Genomic DNA, 9,379 nt, shown 5'->3' with positions numbered 1-9,379 from the left:
TGCAACGTATTGAGTCAATCGTCCTGTCTCGGTAACACGCGGGTTACTGGCGTAGCCCAGACCTTGCGGATTTCGCGCATGTATTTAATCCGGGGCGCACGCCACCTGCCACTAGCGCAGGCAAGCGCGCGTCCTGTTCGCACTTAATGCTGGCGACCCCATGTCAGAGGCTTACGTCAGGCGTCTCCGGCCACGTGTCGGCACCGGACCTCTGCCTGGGCATGCTCCTAGGAATGTGTGGTGTCGTGGCACCCCCGGACCTCCAGTGATTGGGGGCCCGGAACATGGATGAGGGGGTTCGGGCCCCAACCGTAATGGCCTGGACACATGGCGGCACCGAATCTCATCTGGTTTGAGGTTCAGATGACACATGTGGGGTCCTGTCCGGAACCGATCTTGTAGTCATGAGAGTGCTTTTACTCCAGGGGCATGGAGCTGCTCCGGACCCCCTTCCCGGGGATCCGGTGGGCCCATGTGAAGGTCTGGATCCCGTTCGTGGGAACTCAGACCTACGACCGAAGTTGCTGATTACTCCCTTCTATGGGACTTGTGGTGATACCGGTTCAGCCCAAGTAACGAGCCCAGCTGGTCCGAAACCACATATGACGGGCCTCAATCCTGAGTCGGGCTGGCCAGCCATAGATTTGTGGCTATGGGCAGCCATAGGGGTCCTCGCCTTGATCCATCAAAATTGGGTACCCTATATTTAAGGTACTGACAAATAGGATAGGGTATATTCTTGGTTACAACAAATGACTAATCACATCCAGATATCGTGTGGTTTTGATGTCGCAAACACCTTCATAATTATCTCTGAAGATAATAGGAGATGTGCTCCACAAATAGAAACGAGTTATATTAAGACTAATATGTTTAAACATATTTCTCCTAAATTTCTCTATCCTTACGAACTTTAGAATAAGGTGAGGTAAAAATCATGCAAGTCAAATTTTATGACAATTTAACTGATTTAAAATCCTTACTCGTAACCATATTAAAAAAATATGTTCAAAGTATAGAGATGAAATATTTGAGAGACCTACAAACTTCAGAGGGAGAAGACCCTGAATGTTATCCCTCGCTACTCGAGGCATGAGTTAATCATAATATTTACCTAACACAGAGTGCTAAGAAAATCTATAAAATATTATGTGGGCTAACACCGAACATATCCTTAAGTGACTCTATTTTTTATATAATAAAGATGTATGCTTTATAATAAATAATAAGATAACAAATTATTTATTATTGTCTCTTGCCTGTTTTGGTGTTTACGTTGTCAAAGTAAAGAAACAGAGAAATAATTTATCCGTTCTAAATTAGTATTCACTTTAGCATTTAGTTTTTATGTCTATATTTAAATATATGATACTAAATCTATATATATATATATAACATATATGTTAATTATTATATGAGTTCACTAAATATTCGAAACGAATTTTATTTTGAGACGGATGAAGATTTTTTCTTACGCTCTAATAAAAGATTTAAAGATCTCAATCTAGAATTTAGGACGACACCAAGTCCTGTCCGTCGAGGCTGCGACCCTGCTACAAGGAGTAGTTCTACCTCTGAACTGAAGTCAGTCATGAGCTGCCATCAGCCAAGTCGCAGGCGGTTAACTAACCACTGATTATAAAAGTTTATAAGTAAATCCCAACACAAGATATAGAGAGTGGACCACCGGAGTCGTAACAGAAAAATATCATCAGCCAGGATTGACCACACGGATCATCATTGGATCAACGCTGGCTGGCCCGGACTCCCAGTCGAACGAAACGAAAGGGACGATCGTCGCAGCCGCAAGGCCAGACAGACGCCGAGCCCAGCCAGCGCCAGCCGAAGACGACCGCCGCCCGGGAGCCAGCCCAATCAAACCCATCGCCCATCGGTCTCCTCTCTCCCTCTTTGTCCACCGCGTCGTCGTCTCGTCTCCCTCCCCGCCCCTCGTATATTAACAGCCCCGTCGTGACTACACTGACCACCGCCTCGAATCCATCGCTCCGCTACTCGAACCAGACTCATTGGTGCATACTCCCGCGTCCCGCCTGGCTCCGGGGTCCATTCGTCGACCCATCTCCGGCGAAAGCTTACCTCTACTACCACTGAAGCGAAGGCGTCACATCGGAAGAATTGTAGCTGTTTGTCCTCCTCTTCCCGACAGCGCAGAGCGGAGATCCGACCGGACCTGGGATCGATTCCTTCCTTTTCTCGGTAAGGAAGCCCTAGCTTTGCTTGGATGAGCCTTTGGTGTTCTCCTGCTGGATCTTACCAGTGCTGCCAATCAAACCAGAGTCTCTGTCGCTGGGATGGGGGTCTCTCCAGGCCGTCCAATTCGTTACGGATTCCCTTGCTGTGTGCCTGTGTCCTGTGTGCAGGGGAGCAATAGATAGTGGCCTGTTTGTTTCCCGATAATTCGAGAGGGGTTTAGCTGAACCCACGAGTTCCTCCACGTTAAGCCCGCCGCGCCTGGTTCGGCGATCGATCTGACTGATGGAAACTGCTTGGTTGGCAGATTCTGGGCGCTAACGGTTCCTGAGGGAAGCTCCTGGGGACATGGACATGGCATTGCCCGTTGTGAATGCCACAGCGGCGGTGCTCGCCCGTGTCTCGGCTGCGTTCAATGCCCCACTTGCCCGTGCAGTCGTCTTCGGGGTCCATATCGATGGTAAATCCCTCTTTCCTCATGGATTCATAAGACGGGTCGGCGGCTTAGTGTCTCACATTCAGTCGCGACGGGATTTTCCAGGGCACTTGGTCGTGGAAGGGCTTCTTATTGCAGTCATCGTGTTTCAGCTCTCCAGGAAGAGCTACAAACCACCAAAGAAACCACTTACTGAAAAGGTCAGGACGTCATGTGTTCTTATCGTTCGTAACTACTAGAACCAGACAATTCTTAATACTGTAAAGTATTGTTCTCGTCGCCTGTTCATGAAGCATGTCACTGAATGCCAGCATTTTGTCTCTGCAGGAGATTGATGAGCTATGTGATGAGTGGGAGCCAGAGCCGCTATGCCCTCCAGTCAAGGAGGGGGCTCGAATTGATACTCCAATGTTGGAAAGGTTTGCACTATAGCTTGGTTTTCAATGGAGTTGTACCAGATTGTTAGTTCAAATCAGTAGTTGACCCATTGGTGTTGGAAATTTAGCAGCCTAAGGAATTTTTGCTTAAAGTAAATTCACAATTAAATAGGGTATGCTGTGGTTGTTGTTGCATGAGTAACCCTACATTATCATTTCATATCTATGGATTAACTGGGCGATCTCACTCTTCAAGTTGTGGGAGCGTTAGTTCAGTTCTTATACTAGTTTCACTTAACTTAATAGTGCCATGTGTGGGACCTATTGTTTTGGAACGTTTACTTTCTAGATTATATGACATTTAAACCATTTACTTATGAATAAGCAGCAAGGGACACATTGAACCACAAAGAATTTCATTTTCCCTTGCTACCCAGATGTCTACATAGCTACATGCTTCTTGGATTGTACTCTCTCTTTTCTGATATCAGTATGCATCTAATGTAATAATGTATACTTCTGGATGTATATTGCTAATCTTATTTCTTAGGAGGGATTCATGACATCACAATATAAGCTTGTACCTTCATATAGTTGTCAATGTAATGTTGTTTCTTTGGATACATTGCACTAATAAAACAGAAGTTTCATTGATTTAATGTTGTTTCTTAGCTCTTAGGATGTATTGTGCTAATAAAACAGCAATTTCGTCAACGATATGCTCCCTAGTCTGTAGTTATAGGAATAGCTATTGAACATCCCTTGTGATAGCAGTGCTCTATCTGAAGATACTACTATACATGGGATATTCTTTTTGATGAATATCTCCTGAAATCCATTTGAGTTATCTATGTATAGCATTTAAGTTGCCAGAACTTTTCTTCAGGCATTTCTGGTTTTGTGTTACAAACATGCATGCAGTATGGGTTACAAATGTTTACCATGTGAAGTAGTTGTGATTGCATCATATATGAACTTCTGAGGATCAGCATTAACCCTTCTATTCTGCTTTTATATAGTGCTGCTGGACCACATACGATTGTTGATGGTAAAGAAGTTGTGAACTTTGCATCAGCAAACTACCTCGGTTTAATTGGCAATGAGAAGATTATTGTAAGAGACAAGTCTATTGCTTGACAATGTTTCAACATTTTTTTGGAATATCTAAACAAAATGAATGAATTTCAGGATTCTTGCATTGGTTCACTGGAGAAATATGGTGTTGGGTCTTGTGGTCCACGTGGCTTTTATGGAACAATTGGTTTGTACTATCATCCACAGTCAATGACCTTGGTTGCCAGTATAGAGGATGAACTTAACTTTCCAATGTATTCTTGCAGATGTCCATCTTGACTGTGAGTCAAAAATAGCTAAATTCCTGGGCACTCCAGACTCCATTCTGTATTCATATGGGATTTCTACAATATTCAGTGTGATACCTGCCTTTTGTAAGAAAGGAGATATCATAGTCGCGTAAGTTCACCTTATTAAAAACTATGAAATTCACAAGTATTTATTAAACTTTGACTTGTTTGTTTATTGATGTTCACAAGCTTGGCCTTTTAGACATCATGAATTTACCCAGCTTAGCTTTAGCAACATTGTCGCCTCTTTCTTGTCTCTATTGATGAATTGATATTTCTCCATCAGTCAATTGTACCTGCGTAGCTTTTTCCATTATTTTTTCGCTCTCTTGACTGTTTCCTTGCTAAACTTGCACCAATATTGATGTTATTGCAGTGATGAGGGTGTTCACTGGGCAGTGCAAAATGGTCTCCATTTATCAAGAAGCACTGTGGTGTACTTCAAGCACAATGATATGGTTTCACTTGCAAGCACTTTGGAAAAACTTACACATGGAAATAAACGTGCTGAAAAGATTAGACGCTACATTGTTGTAGAATCCATTTACCAGGTGCAGTGCATTTTATTGTTTTGTGTCAATTTGTGCTGTCTTTTGTCATATGTCCTTGTGAAAGTTTGGAACACAAGATATCAATTCAACATGTACAACTAGGCAATTCATGAAACCTCTCTAACAGTCATCATGGTTTGCGAACACAGAATTCTGGCCAAATTGCCCCCTTGGATGAAATCGTCAGGTTGAAGGAGAAATATCGGTTCCGTGTTATTCTGGAGGAGAGCCATTCTTTTGGTGTGCTTGGCAAGTCTGGGCGTGGCCTTGCTGAACATTATGGAGTTCCTGTGAGTGTTTTGCCTTAGCTTTTCTAAATGTTTCACTGTTATACTGAAATAGTGTAAAAGAAAAAAGAAACTAGCATTATATTGGCAGTCACCAATTGGTTCATAGAATATGGATCTAGTACTTACTGGATTTCTTAAGCACATTATTTGCTTTTCTGAAACTCTCATGCTTGTGCAGATTGAAAAAATTGATATAATTACTGCTGGAATGGGAAATGCATTAGCTACCGATGGTGGATTTTGTACAGGAAGTGTCAGAGTTGTTGATCATCAGGTAGATGCAATACCACATTGATGGAACGTTGTTTTCTGATGTAGAAACTCTTGCAGTTTAGTGTTTTATTATCTGACCAAGGAGATATAATTTTGCAGCGTCTAAGCAGCTCTGGATATGTTTTCTCTGCATCTCTGCCACCTTATCTTGCCACTGCTGCTGTTTCTGCTGTCAACTACCTGGAGCAGAATCCCGCAGTTCTTGCAAATCTAAGGAGCAATATTGCTCTTTTGCATAAAGGTAAGCTGATTCTATTGTTAATTAATTATTTCTTTGACCAGGTTGTACTTCTCATTTTTCTGGATTAATGTGGAAAATATGGGCATAACACCGAGGCAACTACCTAACAGTAAATCTTTAAAGTATACAGAAGCCACAGTGAATTACAATGTAACTTCTTTTCTCTCTGAGCACTAGGTTCCTATACCAGGGAAAATATGATTAAGTTGTGAAACTAATATAAGCCATAACTAGTGTGTTCATGCACAATACGATTTCCAACTACTATGTAACCAACTGGTGGCCACCATCTCAACACTCTTTGTATTCACTCTGCAGAATTATCAGATACTCCAGGGCTAGAAATTTTCAGCCATGTTTTGTCACCTATTGTCTTCCTTAAGCTGAAGAAATCGACAGGTTCTCCTACCACTGACCTAGACCTTCTTGAAACTATTGCTGGCAGGGTAAGATCGAATCAACTCTAATAATAAAATTTCAAGCTGCAATCTATATGACTTACACAAGCATATGTTCACACATCATTTCCCCAACAGGTCTTGAAGGAAGACTCAGTTCTCATTGTGACATCAAAGAAGTCAAATCTGGATAGGTGCAAACTCCCCGTTGGAATCCGCCTGTTTGTATCAGCTGGACATACTGAATCCGACATCTCCAGGCTTTCCTCATCCTTGAAGCGAGTTTCTGCGGCAGTTCTTTCAGACTGCTTTTGATCCACATCGGATACCCTTGAAGATGAAAGCCATCCATTTTCTACGCACTTTGTACCCTAGACCGTGTGTGTGTGTTTGGTAAATGTACATAACCTGTACATTTCTACATATTTATGAATTCACCTTGTTGTCGTTTATACCCGTAGTACATGGGATTTTTTTTTTGTAGAACAGTGATGTTGGAGAATAGTGCGTTTGTGCTGTACATCTCGTTGATTTCCATGTAGTGATGTTTTCCCCTGTATCCTCACCCACAAGACATTGGCCGTCTTATATTTTCAAACAATTGCAACACCCACCTCTGCTGTGTTGTTAATTAGACTCATAACATACAAACTTGTCCGTGCACATTCTTTCATTGTGGCATCGGAGAGGCGGGATCGGGATAGGTGGAAACTTGTCATTGGAATCTCTGTCCGTTTATGGCCTTGTTTGAGGCAGCTTGGGAAGCATGGTGAAAAGTAGTTTATGCCTGTTGGCTATTTTTACGGTCTATTTAGTTGGGTTGTGGCTCTAAAAAAAGTTGTTGTGGGCTATGAGCCGTGAAAATAGATATTGTGGGTTGTAACTGTTAAAAAGCTAAAAAACTATTTGGTATAATTCATTAAAAGCCGTTAAAAGTTCTTCCATATATATTTTCACATTTTATCTGAAAGCCAATAAAAGCAAATTCAGAGATGTTTTCAATTTTGCACTACGAGAAAGCTGACTTTTAAAAAGAAAAATAACACTTTCTGAATCCAGCGCTTTGATTTGGCTTTTAAAAGATAAAGCTAAAAGCTAAACCAAATACACTCTTAGTTTATTTTGAGAAGCAACTGAACTGATAAGCTACTACTTAAATATGTAAAGAAGCTGAAAATATATTGTGCCAAAAAGGACCTATATCAGCTGCTCTGGTCATACTGAAGAAAGATATCTCCTCGCTTTGCCCATCCCATCCCGTTTCTGCTCGGTTCTTTCAGATTACTTTTGATCCACGCCGGATTCCGTATCTTCCATTGGAAGACGAAAGCGACCTCTTTTGTCTTCGTCTTGTGTGCTCTAGGACCGTACCCCGTAGGTCGTGGGTGTTTGGTGATATGGATTTCACCTTGAGTTTGAAATGCTCATCATCTACATGTGGAATTTTAACTTTTTGCCACTTTGCAGATGGCACTTTAACATGTGTCATTGATATCTTAGATCATGTTTGAATATACTAGAGCAAATATTTAGGGCTAGTTTAGGAACCACATTCTCCCAAGGGATTTCCATTTTCCCAAGGGAAATTAGTTCATTTTCCCATGTGAAAATATAAATCCCATGGAAAATGTAGTTCCCAAACTATCCCTTAGTTGCTAAATTAAGCGCACACATTTAAACACCCTAGCTAATAGTTCAACTATTAGCTATTTGTAGAAAAAATTAGCTAATAGTTAGCCAACTATTTGTTAGAGTATCTCCGATAGTCTTTCTAAATTTTACTCACTAAATTACCATTTGAAGAGTCATTGGCATAAAAGCCATTTTCTATATCTTTCTAATTCGCAACAACTTTTCTATATCTTGTTTGTACTCTAAAGAGTCATTGACGCTTTCTATCTTTGACTAGCGAGAAACCCAGAATAGAAGTGACTATATGCAAATACCCATTTAGATAAGTATTGGAGGTTTTTTTTAAAAAAAACTTTATTTATATCAATTAGAAAGAATATAGAGTCTCTTGAAGTTACTCTTAGTTTGCTAACTTTACTAGTAACTTTTTAGTCAACTAAGTATTAACTCTAGTGCATTTAAATATGGCTTAGTCATGAAGATGACATTTGATGTGTCACTCACTCTTCTCTACTACTACTTATGTGTATAGTGTAGGCGTCCACACCCTCGAACGTTCTGCCGCTCGCGCACCCCGCCCCGCATCCCGCGACCTTCAATCCATGCACAATTCCCGCTCCCCACCGTATCGGCCTCGCTCGTGCAAATCCGCAGGCCTTCAATTAAGGCTCCGGGCAAGGTTTCCATCGTTGGCGAAGCACCAACCTCCATCCTTCTCACGCTCTCCTGGAAGATCCATGGTTTACGGAGAAATCGCGCCTCCCCAAACGTCCACCAGGGGCTACACCATGACCCCACCCCCTCTCCCACACCGCCCGCCAGCCTCCATCGTCGATAGAAGGGCGCGATCTCCGCAGTCCGCAGGCCCCTGCCCCCGCAAATGCCGCCATGGATGGCGGGTGCAGCGGATTTTGCCTCCATCCCGCTTGGCCCCCTCCGCGCACAGCCAGCCGCATGCCCGCGCATGGCGGATCCGCCTCCCCCTCCGCCAACGAGCATGCGCCAGCACCCGATCCTCGCTCGCTCAGCCATGCCCTCGCTCGGCCCCCTCCGCGCACGCGCAAACCACCGTTCCCCCGCCTGCTCCACTGGTCCCCATCCCCCTCAGATCCTCCCTGCAAATCAGATCCCCACGCCTGCAGCGCCTCGCCTCGGCTGCTCTACCTCTATCCCGCGACCCGTGAGATCGGAATCGCGGAGCCCCGCCGCCCTCCTCCAAAACGGCACCGTCTCTGCTCGGGGTCACATTTCGTCCCTCTCACTTCCTCTTCTTCATTCAGGTGTGTTAGTTAAGCAGAGGAGGTGGCTTGGCTTGTTGCTCGTGTTTCTACGTGGATGCGTCCAGGGGTTCAGCAAGTCGCTGGCCATGACGGTGCTCTCCGAGATCAGGGACAAGACCTTCTTCGCCGTCGCGGTACGCCTCCTGCCTCCATCCCCCTCACGTCACGTCGGATGCTCTTCCTCCTGTCCTTTTGCTTGCCTTCCCTATCTCTCCTTGCGTGCGTCGTTGTCCCGTGTGACTCCGTAGATGGGTCGGGTGCACTCCCGCCAGGTGTTCGGCGGTATGCCGCCGCGGCGTGCCTCTTTGCTCGGCTGTTGGGTGCGA

The 9,379-nt window shown here is 43.8% G+C and overlaps 1 protein-coding gene across 1 annotated transcript; it reads left to right on the top strand.

Moving 5' to 3' along the window:
* The first annotated feature begins 2,019 nt into the window (after nt 1-2,019).
* Nucleotides 2,020-6,634, top strand: LOC103633646 (long chain base biosynthesis protein 1a-like). Its single transcript, NM_001346710.1, has 13 exons — nt 2,020-2,217; nt 2,519-2,671; nt 2,753-2,847; nt 2,975-3,066; nt 4,044-4,137; nt 4,213-4,285; nt 4,365-4,497; nt 4,765-4,939; nt 5,089-5,229; nt 5,408-5,503; nt 5,602-5,743; nt 6,062-6,189; nt 6,280-6,634. Exons 2-13 carry the CDS (start codon nt 2,560-2,562, stop codon nt 6,454-6,456), a joined length of 1,458 nt encoding a protein of 485 aa, NP_001333639.1. The 5' UTR covers nt 2,020-2,217; nt 2,519-2,559; the 3' UTR covers nt 6,457-6,634.
* The last annotated feature ends 2,745 nt before the right edge of the window (nt 6,635-9,379 follow it).

The sequence above is a fragment of the Zea mays genome, chromosome 1, assembly GCF_902167145.1.
Source record: "Zea mays cultivar B73 chromosome 1, Zm-B73-REFERENCE-NAM-5.0, whole genome shotgun sequence".
In the NCBI taxonomy this organism is placed as follows: domain Eukaryota; kingdom Viridiplantae; phylum Streptophyta; class Magnoliopsida; order Poales; family Poaceae; genus Zea; species Zea mays.
Note: the sequence above shows the minus strand (reverse complement) of the source record. Positions and strands in the feature narration are given on the sequence as shown.